Here is an 18,675-nt window from a genome sequence, read left to right as displayed (position 1 = left end):
ATGCTCCTAAGATACAGTCCAGAAAGAGGGGAGTGGGGGGGGGAGAGAATGCCACCCTGACGCTCTTGCCCCCTTCCTGTGCCCGGCAGGATGAGACGCCCACCCTGATCCCTGGCATGTGCTGCCCACACTGCGTCCCTCGCCCCGCCACCTGCGTGGCTTTCGGCGACCCGCACTACCGCACTTTCGACGGCAAGATGGTCCACTTCCAGGGCAGGTGCACCTACGTCCTGGCCCAGGACTGTGAAGGGGGAGACTTCAGGTGAGACTGGTCCGCCCTACGGGGGTGCCCAAGGAGGGATCGGAGGCGGCAGGATTTGGGGGCGGGCGGAGAAGCGTGGCAAAGAGAACAAAGGAAGAGGGGACATGCTAGAGTAGAGGGAGTTCCACAGTTCTCTGGGAGCAGCCACCGAGAAGGCCCTCTCCTGCGTCGTCGTCGTCCCCCCCCCCCAAGGAGACCTGTTAGGGTGGAGGAACCGAGAGAGGGGTCTTCCAACTAGACCGGGCCTTTTAGATGTTTTAGATCAGTGGCTGTTGTCTTTGTCCATGGATTTTCTTGGCAGGAGTGGCTTGCCAGTTCCTTCTCCAGGTGGATCACGTTTAGTCAAAACTCCACTATGACCTGTCCATCTTGGGCGGCCGTGCATGGCATAGCTCATAGCTTCTCTGAGTTATTCAAGCCCCTTCGCCACGACAAGGCATTGATCCATGAAGGGGACGACAGAGGACGAGATGGTTGGACAGTGTTCTCGAAGCTACGAACATGAGATTGACCAAACTGCGGGAGGCAGTGCAAGACAGGAGTGCCTGGCGTGCTCTGGTCCATGGGGTCACGAAGAGTCGGACACGACTAAACCACTAAACAACAACAACAGATCAGTGGCTCCCAATTGGCTAATTACCGAGGACCCCCTAATTTTCAAAAGCCAAGCCACGGGCCCCCTGCTTTTCAAAAAATTTGATAACTCTATGGCAGTTACCTCTGCAAAACAAAATGTGAGGGTAGCCCCTAATAAGCAAAGGATTTTAGGTACACCGGACCCCTAATTGGGAACCGCTGTTTTCAGTGCTTTATTCATTCATCATTCGATGTTTGTTTGTTTGTTATTAGATGAGTTATTTACTTATTAGATGTTTTATAGAGAATAGACCAGACACACAGACTAAAGGTGGAATCGTTTCGAGAGAAAACTCGGGTTCCCTGGAGAACACCCACACGTTCTGTCTCCTGACGAAGATAGAAAAGTCTTCGTTACAGTCCTGGTCCTTAAAAAAGTTAATTTTTTGGAAGCCGCCCAGAGTGTCTGGGGAAACCCAGGCTGGCGGGTGGCTTGCTTGTTTATTAATTTGGCTTTATAGCTCCTAATCAGCACTTTGAATTGTTCCAAGAAACAGACCAGAAGCCATTGGAGTTCTTTTAGCAAGTGACTCGCCTGCTCCCTGCAACCCAATGTTTATTATTCTGTGTCTTATCTTGGAATATTGCCGTATTTTAATAGATCTTTTGCTTCCTTCCTTACAGCTTCTTTCCCACTAACATTGGAATACTTTGTTAGCCTTGTTTGTTTGACTGTTTTTCCCGCTTCAAAAATTAAGAATTAAGAAATGTAACCATAGGTTGTGATAAAGAACTCCCTGCTTCTCCCCTCCCCTCCCCCTCCCTAGCATCCACGTGACCAATGATGACCGTGGGCGGACAGGCGTCTCCTGGACCAAGGAAGTGGCTGTGACGATTGGCGACACCACCGTTCAGCTGCTCCAGGATCGGGTGGTCATGGTGAGGAGGGGGGAGGGGAGGGGCTGTGAAATATACTCGTAGTCGGGAGTGAATTTCATGCTCTTTATTCGGCTTGTAGGAGCAACAGGAGAAGAAAAGAAGAATGGCTCTTTCCCCCAAAACGTCCGCTATATATACATTATTTACACAATGGGCCTTGCGTGATTGGCTACTTCAGGGCTGCTCCTGTAGGCCAATCAGGTTGTGGATTCACTTCCACCAGAAGCCTGATTGGCTGCTCCTGCGGGCCAATCAGGTTGCTGACTCGCTTCATCCAGGCGCCTGATTGGCTGCTCCTTTATACAGTGGTACCTCGACTTACGAAGACAATCTGTTCTATGGCCGTCTTCGTAAGTCAAAGTCTTCGGTTGTCGAAGCGCCCGTTCTGTGCATGTGCTAAGCACGATTTTGCGCTTCTGCGCATGCACCGACCGTGCTCACCCTTTCTGCACAGGCACAGATTGCGCACACGGCGAAAAGACTTCCGGGGTGTCGACTTCGGAAGTTTAAACCTTCGGAAGTCGAGTCGTTCGGATGTTGAGGTATGACTGTACAGTATTAGAAAAAGCAGGATATTATTTATTTGTTTGTTTTATCTATTTATACCCCACCCATCTGGCTGAGTTTCCCCAGCCACTCTGGGCGGCTCCCCATCGAATATTAAAAACACAATACACCATTAAACATTAAAAAACTTCCCTAAACAGGGCTGCCTCCAGGTGTCTTTTAAAAATAGGATAGCTGCTTATTTCCTTGACATCTGATGGGAGGGCGTTCCACAGGGCGGGCACCACCACCGAGAAGGCCCTCTGACTGGTTCCCTGTAACCTTGCTTCTTGCAATGAGGGAACTGCCAGAAGGCCCTCGGAGCTGGACCTCAGTGTCCGGGCAGAACGATGGGCGTGGAGACGCTCCTTCAGGTATACTGGGCTGAGGCCGATCAGGGCTTTAAAGGTCAGCACCAACACTTTGAATTGTGCTCGGAAACGTACTGGGAGCCAATGCAGGTCTCTCAGGACCGGTGTTACATGGTCCCGGCGGCCGCTCCCAGTCACCAGTTTAGCTGCCACATTCTGGATTAATTGCAGTTTTCGAGTAACCTTCAAAGGATATGCACAGGAGAGTCGGGCCTAATGAGCAACTCATCTACATCTTGCCCCCATGAAGCTGCCTAAGTCTCTTCTTTGGGAATGTTAAGGATAGTAGGAAAGGATATACTGAATAAATTTTATCCTTCCCTCACTCACTAGGTTCCCCTCAATATAGCTGGAAGCTAGTTTGCAGATTCGTTTGAATCTCTTAGTTAAGATGATTTCCTGGTGTCCCCTTTGATCCCTCTTAAAAGAATAAAGACATGAGAGTCTTTCTGAGTAAAGTAACAAAAAGTTTGCTCACATTTCAGTTCACGATTTGATCCCTGAAAGGCAGGCTTCACTTGGTAGTTAAACAAAGAAACTGGGAGTTCATCTCATGTGGAGACTGGACTCACGTGCTGCTGGCTGAGAGCCAGCAGACAGCAAAATCACATTAAGACAACAAAATGGCTGCAGGAGATCAGCATGGCAGCAAAAAGAAAGACAAGACTAGACTGAGAAAATGGCTGCGCGACTCAGCTATTTTATAGAGTCAGGCAGAGCAATGCCCACCTCCCAGGTCACATGGAGGGGGAGGAAGCTCCAGACCAGTGGAACAGAAAGTTGCCCTGACTGGATGTCCCCCTGCTTGTGCCCATTCTAGGGAAATAAGGAATGTTGCATTTGACTGCACCAATTGATTACATCCCACATCTTCCTCTCCAGGGCTTTCCCTCAAGCAATCGGAGGCTGCGCCTTCCTGAGAGCCCACCTCTCCTCCGCCCTCTTCTTGCCTCTCCTGGTTCTGGGAGACAAGGGAGAGGAGAGCTTGTCTGAGCAACAGGGGGAGATACCTATGACTCTTCACCAGACTGATTCCTGTCTGCCTCTTGGCCTCCTTCCTCTCCTGCATCAACTTCTGTGTCTGATTCTGGACTGCTCTCTGTCATAGCCTCTCCCAGCTCACTAAACCCTGTTGCCTCTTCTGCTTCTGACACCTCCTCCTCCTCCTCCCAGTCTGCTCCCTCTTCCCCCATGGACCACTCAACATCGTCCCACCACCACTTCCTGGAATCTGAGCCTCCTTTCCTTGGGGGCTCCCCAGCTGGTTCCGCCCTCTGTCGCTCTGTGCCCAACCAGCCCTGACAGCATCTGCTTCTTCTGTGTGGCCCCTTGGCCTGATCCAGCAGACTCTGCTTATGTTCTTATGTCCTCTTTACCAGGTGGACTCCCAGACGGTGACCCTTCCCTTCCTGAAGGAGCCACACCTCTATGTGGAGCTGAAGGCCAGCACCCTCCTCTTGAACACCAACATTGGAGTCAAGGTGCAGAGTGGGATGGGGGCCTGATTTCTGGAGAACAGACTCCAGGATACTGGGGAGGGGGAGATGCTAATTCTGTAGTCTTCTCAATGAGCTGCCTCTCCAAGGGAGACGGACAAGCTGGAACATGCTCAACCCAAATGATAAAAGGTCTGGAAACCAAGGCTTATGAGAAACAGAGAAGAAAAGACCGAGAGGAGATAGGCTTGCCATCTTCAAATATCTCAAGGGCTGTCCCATATGGAGCAAGCTGGTTTTCTCCTGCTCCAGATCTAGTCCCAAAAGAGGGATCTTGTCCATGGGCCGCTATGCTGAGATATCTGAAGATGGCTCTCATATCTCCTCTCAGTCTTCCCTCTTCCAGGCTAAACATACCCAGCTCCTTCAACCGTTCCTCATCAGGCTTGGTTTCCAGACCCTTGATCATCTTGGCCGCCCTTCTCCACACGCCTTCCAGCTTGTCAACGTCCTTCTTAAATTGTGGTGCCCAGAACTCAACACAGGACTCCAGGTGTGGTCTGCGGCCAGGGTTCAAATCCCCACTCGGCCATGAAGGAACTCAGATATATAAGGTCATCGCCAAATGGCACCTGATACAACTCAGGACTGCAATACTCATCAGGCTTAGTTTCCAGACCCTTGACTATCTTGGTCGCCCTCCTCTGTGCACCTTCCAGCTTGTCAGCATCCTTCTTTAATTGTGGTACCCAGAATTGGACACCGTATTCCAGATGTGGTCTGACCAAGGCAGAATAGACCGGGACTATGACTTCCCTTGATCTGGACACACTAGACTTCTGTTGATGCAGCCTAGAATAGCAATGGCCTTTTTTGCTGCTGCATCACGCTGTGGACTCATGTTCAGCTTGTGGTCCACCAAGACCCCTAGATCTTTTCCCCATGTACTGCTAGTGAGGCAGGTGTTCCCCCATCCTATATTTGTGCACCTGGTTCTTCCTGCCTAAGGGCAGAACCTGACATTTGTCCCTATTGATCGGTCCCCCTTTGGTCAAACCCAACTGTAGCCAACTGCTCTCCTGATGTTCTTCTGTCCCCGCCCATCCGCCCTGCCAGGTTCTCTGGAATGGCCGCTCCCACCTGGAGGTCAGCGTCCCCGGCACATACAAAGGTCACACCTGCGGCCTATGTGGCAACTTCAACAACTACCCCCAGGACGACTTGCGCCTCCGTTCCGGCCACCTCACCTTGTCAGAGGCGGCTTTCGGCAACAGCTGGAAGGTAACAGCAGTGAGGGGTTGGGTAGCAGGGGTGCTAGACCACTCAGCCGTCGGGGCCGCACCAGACACCGCCTTGCATCGAGACAGAACCCATTGGTCCATCTAGTAATGTCCACTCTGACTGGCAGCAGCTCCTGGATGCTGGACTTGATGGGTCATTGGCCTGATCCGGCAGGCTCCTATTGTCTTCTTATAGAGCCTCCAGGGCCAGAGGCAGTCTATCTGGATCCCTAGGTTCTCAGGACGTTCTGCTGCGGGACAAAATGGGCCATTGGCTTGATTCTACATGGAACCTCCAGAGCCAGAGGCAGTCTATCCCCAGGTTCTTTTTATTATCATCTTAATTTTTGTATAAAATTTTCTGTTTAGCTATTTAAAATACTCATTTTAACACCCTTATAATATCAATGACTTCTTCTCTTTCCGTGGTTCGTTTTACATATTGCAGATCCCTGCATATTTTACAATAACTATGCCATTCAGTCTTCCATGATTACACCCATCTAAACTTATTTACACTGTTGAATTTATCTTAATGCTGCCAGCGTTTTCAGGTGTACACAATTTCCCCCCATATATTCAATCAACGTTTTCCAATCTTCTCTAAACATATGTTCTTCTTGTTCTCTCATTCTATACCGTGTTTCTCATAAAATAAGACACCGTCTTATATTTATTTTACTCAAGAAAATAAGCCTATGGCTTATTTTCGGGGGTGTATTTTTTTTAAAAAATTAAATTACCTCCTCTTCCTGCTGCGGCTTGGCGCCCGGAACTGGCTGCTGCTGCTGCTGGGCGCTTTGTTGGCGCTTCAGCAGGGCACGCTGCTGGGTCCTGCCGGGTCGGGGCTCCAAGCGGTGCGCGCTGCAGCTCTTGCCGCGTCCCGCCGCCGGGTTGGAGCTCGGCAAAGCGCGCGCTGCTGCCTTTGCCAGCTCCTGCTGGGTCGGAACTTGGCGCGGCGCGCGCTGCGGATCGCACAGGGTCCTGCTGGGTCGGGGCTCGGCGCGGGGCGTGCTGCAGCTTCTGCCGGCTCCCGCTCCGTCTGAGCTCCACGTGGTGCACGTTGCACATCCGGTTCCGGCAAGGACAGGCATCTTCCTTTTCCTGTTCCTTACGGAAGCGCCATCCGGACCTGCTCCCAGCACGGTATAGTACCGGTACCCCAGCATGTCTTATTTTGGGGGGATGCCTTATATTTTATTGCCTTGAGAAAATCGTGCCACGGCTTATTTGATAGGCACGTCTTATTTTGTGAGAAACACGGTAGGTTAAATCTGTAAGCTGCGCATATTCTGTCAACTTAAGTCGCCATTCTTCTTCCGTTGGGACCTTGCTCGTTTTCCATTTGGGGGCTCTATCCCCATGTTCTTCGGGGTGCTTGGATGCTGGAGCAAGTGGACACTCCCGTGGCTCTTCTGACATCCTCCTGTTTCTTCCGGCCCAGGTGACCGGCGCCAACACCACCGGACCCGCCCGCTGCCCCGACGCGCTAGACGTGGACCCCTGCAAGGAGTCTGGCTACCGCTCCCGCAAAGAGGCCAACGCCCGCTGCAAGGTGCTCAAGGCGGCCCCCTTCGAGCGCTGCCACCCTGCCGTCCCTCCAGAGCCCTTCTTCGCCTCCTGCGTCTACGATCTCTGTGCCTGCGGAGCCGCCGCGACGGAAGACTGCCTTTGCGAGGCCCTGGAGGCCTATGCCGCCCAGTGCCGAAGGGCAGGGCTGGTGCTGCAGTGGCGCTCGCCCACGCTCTGTGGTGAGGAGGCGAGCAGGGGGGGCAGGAGGGTGGAGGGGGCATAGATGACCCTTGGGGTCCCTTCTAACTCTACCATTCTTTTCTTTCTTTAATCATTTTCTTTAATGCAGTGGTACCTTTGTTCTCAAACGTAATCCGTTCCGGAAGTCCATTCCAAAACCAGGCATATGCCTCCTGGCTGGGGAACCGAGGCTGAGCTTGGCAGTCCCTGCGCAATGTTGCTTAAAAGCTACCTGCACATTTACCATTTACAGTGCACCTTTACCATTTACAGTGGTACCTTGGTTCTCAAACGTAATCTGTTCCAGAAGTCCATTCCAAAACCAGGCATATGCCTCCTGGCTGGGGAACCAAGGCTGAGCTTGGCAGTCCCTGCGCAATGTTGCTTAAAAGCTACCTGCACCTTTACCATTTACAGCGGTACCTTGGTTCTCAAACTTAATCCGTTCCGGAAGTCCATTCCAAAACCAGGCATATGCCTCCTGGCTGGGGAACCGAGGCTGAGCTTGGCAGTCCCTGCGCAATGTTGCTTAAAAGCTACCTGCACATTTACCATTTACAGTGCACCTTTACCATTTACAGTGGTACCTTGGTTCTCAAACGTAATCCGTTCCGGAAGTCCATTCCAAAACCAGGCATATGCCTCCTGGCTGGGGAACCAAGGCTGAACTTGGCAGTCCCTGCGCAATGTTGCTTAAAAGCTACCTGCACCTTTACCATTTACAGTGGTACCTTGGTTCTCAAACTTAATTCGTTCTAGAACTCCATTCCAAAACCAGGCATATGCCTCCTGGCTGGGGAACCAAGGCTGAACTTGGCAGTCCCTGTGCAATGTTGCTTAAAAGCTACTTGCACCTTTACCATTTACAGTGGTACCTTGGTTCTGAAACTTAATCCGTTCTGGAAGTCCGTTCCAAAACCAAAGCGTTCCGTGTTGGGATATCTTGGTAGTTATCAACGCAGCAGCTGGGGCATAAGGTGAAAAACCTTTATGCCCACTGGCATCCTAGCTGCGTCACAAAAAATTCCAGCGCATTTCCGCTGTGCCTTCTGCTTTTAAAGTCTCTTAAAAGCTTTCTCCCTCTCAGTTCAAACAGCAGAGTGTATAGCGGCGAACATCAATAAATAAATAATAATAAATAAATCAGAGCAACAGGGGGGTTGGACTGGATGGCCCTTGTGGTCTCTTCCAACTCTATGATTCTATGACTCCCAGCTCGATAAAACACAGAAGATTTATTAAGAGCCTTCAGCCAGGAGACAGTTAGATCCATCTCGGCTGAGATCAGCAACGGAACAGAACAGGAAATATACAGTGTTTCATATTACACAGAAAATACAACAGCACACAGCACTCAGCATTAACCCTCTCAGGCCACATTCCGAAACCGAGGCGCAATTCCCCACAGAAAGTAATGCAAAACGGATTCATCCGTTCCAGACTTTTAAAAACAAGTCCTGAAACAGCAATTTAACGTGAATTTTCCTATCTAACGAGACCATCGATCCATAAAATGAGAGCAATAAACAATGTACTGCAGTCACACAATCAATCTGAGCACGTTCAGCTTCCGAAAAGAAACACTTACTTCTGGGTTTGCAGTGTTTGTGTTCCAAGTTGTTTGAGTACTAAGGCGCTTGAGAACCAAGGTACCACTGTATATATATAAATGTATTTATTTGGTTTATCAGATTAAAATTTTACAGTTGCATATCGAACATACAACATAGAAACAGGATTCCAAAGAATCTCCTGGACTTCTTGCCTCCCCGTTGTGGGTCCTACTGTTAATCATTTCCTCATGCATATTTTAATCATCCTATGGCCAAAATTCACCATTAAACTACAAGTGTTATTCCAATCCTACTAACGATTTTAACTGTTTACAGGGATTTTTTTTTAAAGATATATTATAAATTTTTCCCGTTCCTTATTAAAATTTTGGTCTTCTGATTCTTCTGGTCATTTTAGCCATTTCAGCATAGTCCATCAACTTAGTCTGCCATTCATCTCTGTTGGAATTTTATCTTCTTTCCATCTCTGGGCCAATAACATCCGCGCAGCCGTGGTTGCATACATAAATAGTCTATTCTGCTCCCTTGAGATTTCACCACCTAGAATTCCTAAAAGGAAGGCTTCAGGGTTTTTTTGGGGGGGGGGGCTTAGAATAGGTTATGTTTAAACATTTTTTTCAACTCATTATATATCATTTCCTAAAATACTTTTGCTACCTTACATTTCCACCACATCTGATAAAAGGTGCCTTCATTTTCCTTACACTCCCCCCAACTCTACAATTCTATGATAGTTGAACTGTGGAACTCCCTGCCACAAGAGGCCACGGTGGCTACCAACCTGGGTATCTTTAAAACAAGATTCAGAAGGGTCCCTGTGGGTCATCTAGTCCAACCCCCACTGCAATGCAGGAATCTCAGCTAAATTGGGGTATCTGGTTGGCCCTTGGGAGAGCAGGATGCTGCTGGCCTGATCCTGCAAGCTCTCCTTAAGTTCTTATAAAGGCAAAGCAGTTGCCCTAAGTGCACAAGGATCGGCTGGCTCAGTTTGCCCAATTCCAGCGACAAGATTTGCAATTTCGTTGGCACAAGAGCTCGAATTCTGCTGCCCCCGGCTCACGGGGCACACGTGGACCTCTGCTTTAAACCCTCCAAGGAAGGAGAGTCAAAGACCTCCCACCTTCCGCTGTCGAGCCGCTGAGATTCGTGCATTACATGGGGTTGGACTAAATGACCCTCGAGGTCCCTTCCAACTCTACAATTCTATGATCCTATTATTCACTGGGGGCTTTTCGATGGAGGTGAGATGGCTGTCTCAGAGATGATTAAGTCATGATTCCTGCACAGTTGGGTCAGGCGGAGGAACCCCGAAGCCCTCCTCGGCTCTCTCTGCAGGCTGAAAAGTAGAAAATAATCTGGAATTGGGCCGTGGTGGCTCAGAGAACAGACACACTCCCTCCCTCCCAACCTAACAGAAGCAGGATTCGGAGAAGTGGGCGCTTGCTTGCTTAGCTCTGCCTTTCCCCAGGATCATTGCTAAGGCTTCCGCCAAGGAAGGGTGGTCTTTCCCCCTAGAGTCAGCCTGGCCCATAGCTGGGATGTAGCAGCTTCTGCGCAAAGCCGGCAGAGGATGCTTGAGAAATGCAAATTCGTTCTGGGGAAATGGAAACTGAAACTTTAAAGAGGAAACTCAAAAGAGAAAGGGCTCTCAGCTCAATGAAGTTGTTTTTCTTTCAGTAAAGGAGGGATTTTGTCACACCGCAAGGGCAACATGTATGGTTTAGTTGCAGGGGGTTGGACTAGATGGCCCTCAGGGTCCCCTCCAACCCGGCAGTTCCGTGATTCTATTATTCACTGGAGGCTTTTAAACAGAGGTGAGGTGGCTATCTGTCAGGGATGTTTTAAGTCGTGATTCATGCTTTGGACCTAGGTGCCCCCTTGGGCTGACCTATCTCCACAGAGACCCCCCAGGTATACGGCAGTATTAGTTTATTAATTTGTTACTTATTAATCAATTATCATTTTTTATTATTATTATTATTATTATTATTATTATTATTATTATTATTATTTTCATTTGGCTGAGACTCTGCAACCTGAAGCCATGTATTTCAGGCATCATCTCAAGATGAGTCAGACCTCAGTCCCCGTGGGCCAGATCCTGCCTTATCTAAGCCCGTCTCTCTCTTTTTCTCTCCCCTCCCTGCAGCCGTGGGCTGCCCCCAAGACCGGGGCTACGTCTTCGACGAGTGCGGGCCCCCCTGCCCCAAGACCTGTTTCAACCACGCCGTCCCACTGGGGGTCCTGGAGTCCCACTGCTTCAAGCCTTGCGTGCCAGGCTGCCAATGCCCCGCTGGGCTGGTGGAACACGAGGCTCACTGCATCCTGCCCGAGTCCTGCCCTCGCATCATCTACGGAACTCTCTGAGACAGGGCGGAACCGGATTATTTCCAGAGAACCCGCCGCCTTTGCCTCGTCTGGGGGAGCCTGGGACTGGGGTGGGGGAGGGCAGCTCCCCTGCCTGTTCCGGGGGGGGGGAGCATTTGGCAAAGCGAGCTCCTCTCCCCTTGAAAGGCAGGTGTGGCCTGCCTGGGCAGGACCTGCTGCCTGCGGTGAGAATTTCAGCATTCATTTCGAATCATGGTTCTAGCCCTCACTGACTTCCTTCTGTGCCTTCTCCACTCCCTCGAAAAAAATGTTTCCAAGTCAAGCCGAAAACTTGAATCGTGAAGCCAGAATAAATTATGTACAACCAAGAAAAATGTCTCAGTTTCAGGATTTATTCTACCTGGTCAGCATCCTCCTAGAACTCGCCTGGTGGTGTCTGTGCGCACTGATTGTGCAAGCCAATGCCTTTCTACGTGCCATTGATGATGGACATTGCCCTTGGCCAATGGGTTTTGGTGGAGACCAGAATGGGAAGATCTTCCACGGGGGCCAACCACTCCCAAGTCTCCCTCTGGTTGTAACCGACTCTCCCCGTGGGGAGGCGCAGTCTGGATGTCTTGTGGCAGAGGGTGTCTGCCATCGCTCCGCTGGATGAATAAAAAAGGATCTCTCTGGCACAGAGGTGTTTTCTGCTTGGGCCTAGAGATGGCAGAGAGAAGGGGGATCAAGGTGACCGTCACAGACTGGAGAAGTGGGCCCAGGCTAACAGAATGAATTTCCGTAGGGACAAATGTCAGGGTTCTGCCCTTAGGCAGGAAGAACCAGATGCACAAATATAGGATGGGAGACACCTGCCTCACTAGCAGTACATGACCCCTGGCTTACTAGCAGTGCATGTGAAAAGGATCTGGGGGTCTTGGTGGACCACAAGCTGAACTTGAGACCACAGTGTGATGCAGCGGCAAAAAAGGACATTGCTATTCTAGTCTGCATCAACAGAAGTCTAGTGTCCGGATTAAGGAGAGTCATAGTCCTGCTCCATTCTGCCTTGGTCAGATCCCACCTGGAATACTGTATCCAGTTCCGGACACCACAATTTAAGGAGAATATTGACAAGCTGGGAGGTGGGCAGAGGAGGGCGACCAAGATGGTCAAGGGTCTGGAAACTAAGCCTCCCATCATCCCTAGCTAACAGGACCAGTGGTCAGGGATGATGGGAATGTAGTCAGGGGCGTACCCAGGATCAAAACTACGGGGGCAAGGGGCGGGCCAAAGGAGGGGAGGGGCCACATGTATCCAAATTTTGCAGTGATGACAGAAAATAGACGCTGATTGTCACCACCTGCAGCTAGTGCAGGAGGGGAGAGAGAAAAGGATGGAAAGGACGGGGGCGGAGAACGCCGGGGGACAACGACACCGCAACAGGGGGGTGGAGAAGTTGGAGGGATCCCAAGGAGAAATAGACGTGGAGAGGTTGAAGGCGAGCCTGTGGAAAGTGGAAGGAACTGGCTGCAGGATGGGGGCGGAATGGTAAGGACGCCCAAACCAATGGGGGAAATGGGGGAACGTCACGTCCCCTTTTCCTCGCGCACATTTTTTGTGAAGCGAGGAAAATGAATCCGAGGGAGGGAGGGAGGTGCTGGGCTGGGTGGCGAAGGAGTTCCCCTTTGCTGTGGGGAGTCCCTGCGTGTCGAGGAGCCTCCAGCCAGAGGAGAAGGAACCTCTTTGGCTGCGCGGCCCCGCTTCTAGGGGGGCAGCTGCCCCCCCCCGCCCCGCGCTGGGTACGCCCATGAATGTAGTCCCAAAATAGCTGGTGGGCTGATCTGTTCAAAATTGGTAAAGGAGTACGACAAGGCTGTATATTGTCTCCCTGCTTATTTAACTTACAGTATATGCAAAATTCATCACGCGAAAGCCTGGACGGGATGAATCCCAAGCCGGAATTAAGATTGCCGGAAGAAATATCAACAACCTCAGATATGCTGATGACACAACCTTGATGGCAGAAAGTGAGGAGGAATTAAAGAACCTTTTAATGAGGGTGAAAGAGGAGAGCGCAAAATATGGTCTGAAGCTCAACATCAAAAAAACCAAGATCATGGCCACCGGTCCCATCACCTCCTGGCAAATAGAAGGGGAAGAAATGGAGGCAGTGAGAGATTTCACCTTGACAAACCTAGACAGCATCTTAAAAAGCAGAGACATCACCTTGCCTACAAAGGTCCGTATAGTTAAAGCTATCGTTTTCCCAGTATGGAAGTGAGAGCTGGACCATAAAGAAGGCTGATCGCCAAAGAATTGATGCTTTTGAATTACGGTTCTGGAGGAGACTCTTGAGAGTCCCATGGACTGCAAGAAGATCAAACCTATCCATTCTGAAGGAAATCAGCCCTGAGTGTTCACTGGAAGGACAGATCCTGAAGCTGAGGCTCCAATACTTTGGCCACCTCATGAGAAGAGAGGACTCCCTGGAAAAGACCCTGATGTTGGGAAAGATGGAGGGCACTAGGAGAAGGGGACGAGAGAAGATGAGATGGTTGGACAGTGTTCTCGAACCCACCAACATGAGTTTGACTGTGGGAGGCAGTGGAAGACAGGAGTGCCTGGCGTGCTCTGGGTCCATGGGGTCACGAAGAGTCGGACACGACTAAACAACAACCCGACCTTCAGGACATGGGATCGGGATGGGAAGGAGAGCCTGGGGGTGCGTGGGGGTGGGGAGAGAACCGGGGGCGCGAGCAGGCAACAATGGAAAGCAAAATGAGCCGGGAGGAGCCTCGCATCGTTTGCAGGAGAGAGCCGAGGTACTATTTTGCCTTATGGCCCCTGTTTTAACCGTGATTTATTAATTTCCGCGAGTGGCCGGCTAAACTGTTGTGCTTGGGTGGCTTTCCAAGCAGCCATGCAGAGCCGTCTTTGCAAGCAGCGCCAAGCAACATTCCTCTCCAGAAGCAAGAAGCGAATCTCCCTTTTGAGTTTCGGTTTCTATTCTGTCGGAGTGAGCTCACTGCGTTGCTATATAAACTGAGAGAGCGAGGCAAAGGTTTGCAGACCGAGGTAGCGTCCTGCAGACTGCTGGACCGCAGGCGAGGGAAAGTTTGCTTCCTGCGATATTTAACCTCTCCGGGAAAGGAAAAATGAGGTAAGCAGTGACTCCTGCGTAGATCAGGCTCCTCCTGCTTAAAGACCTCCCGTTGTGCATTTTGTGCAGCTGGAGTTAGAATCCTAGAATGGGAGAGATGGGAGGAGGGGAACCCCCCCCAAGCATAGCCTAGCCCCCTGCAATGCAAGTTGAATGTTGCTGGACCCCAGCTTCAGCAGCCAGCATGGCCAAGGGCCAGGGGCAATGGGAGCTGGAGCCCCACGACATCAGGAGAGCAGCAGCTGTGGCTCAGTGGTTAGAGCACCTGCTTCACATGCAGAACATCTCAGGGTTGGACTAGACTAGAGGACCCTCGGGGACCCTTGCAACTCTAAAATTATGTGGTCCCCTGGAGGCATCTGCAGGTAGGGCTGGGGATAAGATCGTGGAACTGTAGAGTTGGAAGGGACCCCATGGGTCATCTAGTCCAACCCCCTGCAATACAGGGGGATCTTTTACCCAACATGGGGCTTGAACCCACAACCCTGAGATCAAGAGTCTCATGCTCTACCGATGGAGCTGTTATTCTGGCACTCTTTGGCCAAACCTGGGGAGTGGGGAGCACCTGCTCTGGGTGGGCGGGGCCTAGAAGTAAAAGTGGGCGGGGCAAGAGATGTGATCCTACCTTTTTGGCAAGAGGCCACATTCCGGTCACGCCCAAGTCTAAATCCTAAATCCTCTGAACCCTTTTGAGCAAATAATTCCTGCCTGCAGGACCCCTTCACCCTTTCTGTCTCTTTTTTTATTTATAGTTTTTATTAGATTTTTCTGATTTACATTTCAAGACATTCAACTTGAACAACCTCAAATCAAGGACTTCCCTTCCTCTCTTTCCGTGGTTCATTTTGCCTACCGTGCATCCCTGCATATTTTAAATGACCTAAACCAGTCAGTATTCCATTGTTACACCATCAAAACTTTTTTGCACAGTTGAATTTATCTTAATGCTGCCAGCGTTTTTAAATGTGCACAATTTTCACCCATATACATTTTCCCAGTCTTCTTTAAACATGCATACTTCTTATTCTCTTATTCTGTATTTCAAATCTGCAAGCTGCTGTATTCCTTCAGTTTATTGCCATTCTCCTTTGGTTGGGACTTTGCTTAAATTTTTTTTAAAAAAAATACCCCTTTTTGATACCCAGGAATTTCCCTCTGAATTATCCCCAACAAAAAGACTCTGGGTTTTGTTTTGTTTCTGAAAGGTACTTTTAAACATTTTTTCCCCCATTCATTATACAGTTGTAGCTCGGAGGTCGGACAGAATCCATTCCAGGAGTCCGTTCAACTTCCAAAACATTTGTCTTCCAAAGCGCGGCTTCCGATTGGCTGCAGGAAGCCCCGTTGGATGTTCAGCTTCTGAAAGAACGTTCGAAAACCGGAACACTCTCTACCGATTTCCAAACGTTCACGAGCCGAAACGTTCAATTCCCAAGGCATTTGGGAGGTGAGGTACGACTGTATAGTGGTACCTCTGGTTGCGAATGTATATAATTTCAAGAGTGTCCCTCACGCTTTCTCGATCTCTCTGTCTCCCTCCCTGCCTGACTCTTCCCTCTGCAGCCGACCCCTGAGGTCAAAGCTGGAGAGCTTGCAGTGCCATTTCACCTGGGATTTCGAGATCAAGGACAAGGTGGAAGCAGTGCACATCCTGCAGATACTGGCCCCACAGGCCCAGCACACCCCACACCGCAATCGAGGCGCCTACCTTGCCATGAGGGCCTACCTCCAGCACCTGCAGGGGAACTACCAGGAGGCCCTGGACAGCCTCCGAGAAGCAGAGGGGGCTCTGAAGCGGGACCACCCTGCCAACTTCTCCCGCCAGGCCCTGGTGACCTACGGCAACTACGCCTGGGTCTACTACCGCTTGGTCAATTATGACATGGTGGACCTCTACCTGGGACGCATCCATGACATCTGCCGGTCCTTGGCCAGCCCAGAGGCTTACTCTGCGATGATCCCTGAAATCCAGGCTCAGAAAGGCTGGTCCCTCTTGGCTGTGGGCTTCCGGAACGGGGATGAGGCCGCAGAATGTTTCCGGAAGGCGCTGGCGGTGGTAGAGTCCAATGAGGAGTACCAGGCTGGACTGGCCGTCTCCGTTTTTGCCTCCTGGACTCATTCCTCTAATGCTGAACAACGGGAAGAAGCCCAGAAGTTGCTGGAAGAAGTCATTGCTCGCCAGCCACAGAACTATGAAGCCAAAGCTTATTTGGCTCAGGTACTTAAGGATGTGGATACGGAAAGAGCGCTCTGCCTTGCGGACGATGTTGCCCGGGAGAGCGTGAACCCCGAAGTCCTCCGAAACATCTCCAAGCTGTACAAGCCGCAATCCCTTCCCCGAACCATTTCCATTCTGAAGAAGGCCATCGCCCTAGATCCCGGCTACCATCTCCCACACTACGACCTTGGCCTGTGCTACCTGAAGCAGTTGGGGAGCCCTCCAGGCGATGTCAGAGAAGAAGCCGTCGAGGCTGCCATCGAGAGCTTCAAGCGCGCGCTGGAGAAGGATCCTTTCTCCATCTTCACCCAGCTGAAGCTGGCGAAGGTTTACGGCGAGAGGTCGCCGGCTTACGAGGAAGAGATCTACTTGAACCTGATGGAGGAGCTCCCAGGAGCCAGCAAGAGATGCCAGCAGTCGATCTACATAAACTGGGGGGATTTCTTCTTCTACAAGAAGGGGATGAAGAGTCAGGCCCTAGAGATGTACCAGGCGGCTGCCAGGATCCCTGGAAACCTTGCATTTGAGAGGAAGCAGCTGGAAATTCGCCTGGAGAGGCTGGCAAGAGTGTTCAGGGAGGACGGAGAAATGGACCAAGCAAGAGCTATCTACAGCTTCCTTGAAGAAACGGGGCTTCGGGTTACGAGTCAACAGGATGGATCATGGAGAAGAGGTTCCTGGAGAGAGAACGGCAGGGCCCAGCAGTGAAAGACCTCCATACACACACATTTGCAAAGAGGCAGGGGTGTGTGGCTCTTTCCTTCCAGTTTTGGCTCTTCCTGCAGCCTCTGAGCTCCTGGATCCTCCTCCAGGAGTTTTTGCTGGGGGAAAGCTGGTTTCCTTAAAGTTTCCTTGCATTCCCCTCCCCGCACTAAACAGGGGGAAGCTTCCAGTTGTGTTTATCTGCAATAAAGTGTAGTTGTTTGTAGAAGATGCATTGCTTTTATTACTATTACTATTCTTACTATTTTTAGTTGCAGGCGGAAAGTCCTGGATCCAGCAAGGGTTTAAATCTAACGGAGGATTCCATTGCTGAACCAAGGAGCGAGTTTCTTTGTGGAATAATGGCAGTAGTTGCCACGCTAAGCACTTTCCCCCCGCACTACCAATTCCCATCATCCCTAGCTAGCAGGACCAGTGGTCAAGGATGATGGGAGCTGTAGTCCAAAAGCATCTGGAGACTCAAGTTTGGGAAACGCTGAGTTAGACAAAGGCTGTTGGCAGAGGAGTTCAATGCAAGGATCAGTTTGTTTTGTGCTTGATTCCAAGGCTGTCAGTATGGAAGAAGCAAGACCTTTTGGGGTGTTAAGTCTGTGAGTCCTTCCATCCTGGGCTGAGGTTGTATATATGTTGTGCAAATAAACCATATATCCTAAAGACACCACGGTCTCCACTGTCGCTCATTCCAAGGCACGTAACAGTATTAAGATCATGGTAACCACATATTGCTTGCCCGTCACCCTAAGGTCCCAGGGCGGGTTGCAGCCATGGAAGTTATTAATATATCAAAAGATGGCATTGCACAATATTGCAAACAGTTTAAAGCCAAGTAGGAATGGCCGGGGGTTGAAACAGATTAGCCTTTGGGTCCCTTCCAACTAATTGCACAATTGAGGTGGGCATTCATAAGAGACACTTCAGGGGTCGAAATGCCACAGGGGGTGCTTGCGCTGCAACTCTGCTGTGTCTCAGCTGCACAACAAACACCATGGGGAACATGGGAAGAGAGCCATGCTTCGGGAATGAAATATACTCTGAGTCGAGAGTGAATTTCATGCTCTTTATTCAGCTCGTAGTCATCAAGGAGAAGAAGAGAAGAAGAATGCCCTTTTCCCAAAACCATCTGCTTATATACATTATTTACACAATGGGCTTTGCGTGATTGGCTACTTCAGGGCTACACCTGTGGGCCAATCAGTTTGTGGATTGACTTCTGCCAGCAGCCTGATTGGCTGCTCCTGCAGGCCAATCAGGTTGCCGATTCACTTCCACCTGGAGTTGGATTGGTGGCTCCTGCGGACCAATCAGACTGCTGATTCTGGGTCCTATTGTTCTATGATTCAGCTCAGTACATAACAGGGAAGTTTCCCTGCGCCAGTCTCAAGCCTGCCGTAGTCTTGCTCGGCACCCACAGATTTCAGCAAGCCTTGTTCAAGAGAACCAGGAAACCATCAACAGAGCCCTGCGGTGCCAGATGATTTTGGGAATGTTCAGAGTGGCAGCAGAGGACATATTGTTCATTAATATCCTT

At 50.5% G+C, this 18,675-nt stretch overlaps 2 protein-coding genes across 2 annotated transcripts in view; both read left to right on the top strand.

Annotated features, from left to right (window-relative positions):
- The window catches only part of KCP (kielin cysteine rich BMP regulator), a 98,720-nt gene extending 87,253 nt beyond the window's left edge, over positions 1-11,467 (top strand). Inside the window, exons 46-51 of the mRNA XM_060279271.1 lie at positions 90-262; positions 1,666-1,777; positions 4,074-4,175; positions 5,247-5,411; positions 6,855-7,161; positions 10,886-11,467. Coding sequence (XP_060135254.1) covers positions 90-262; positions 1,666-1,777; positions 4,074-4,175; positions 5,247-5,411; positions 6,855-7,161; positions 10,886-11,103 — 1,077 coding nt within the window. The 3' untranslated portion in view covers positions 11,104-11,467. The remainder of the gene's footprint in view (positions 1-89; positions 263-1,665; positions 1,778-4,073; positions 4,176-5,246; positions 5,412-6,854; positions 7,162-10,885) is intronic.
- Positions 11,468-13,863: 2,396 nt separating this feature from the next.
- LOC132592708 (interferon-induced protein with tetratricopeptide repeats 5-like) lies at positions 13,864-18,358 on the top strand. The gene is made up of 2 exons (XM_060279270.1): positions 13,864-14,206; positions 15,770-18,358. The coding sequence occupies exons 1-2, from the start codon at positions 14,202-14,204 to the stop codon at positions 17,130-17,132; spliced, it is 1,368 nt and encodes a 455-aa protein (XP_060135253.1). The 5' UTR covers positions 13,864-14,201; the 3' UTR covers positions 17,133-18,358.
- The last annotated feature ends 317 nt before the right edge of the window (positions 18,359-18,675 follow it).

The sequence above is a fragment of the Zootoca vivipara genome, chromosome 10, assembly GCF_963506605.1.
Source record: "Zootoca vivipara chromosome 10, rZooViv1.1, whole genome shotgun sequence".
In the NCBI taxonomy this organism is placed as follows: Eukaryota; Metazoa; Chordata; class Lepidosauria; order Squamata; family Lacertidae; genus Zootoca; species Zootoca vivipara.
The sequence above is the reverse complement of the archived record's forward strand: the minus strand, read 5'-3'. Positions and strand labels throughout refer to the sequence as shown.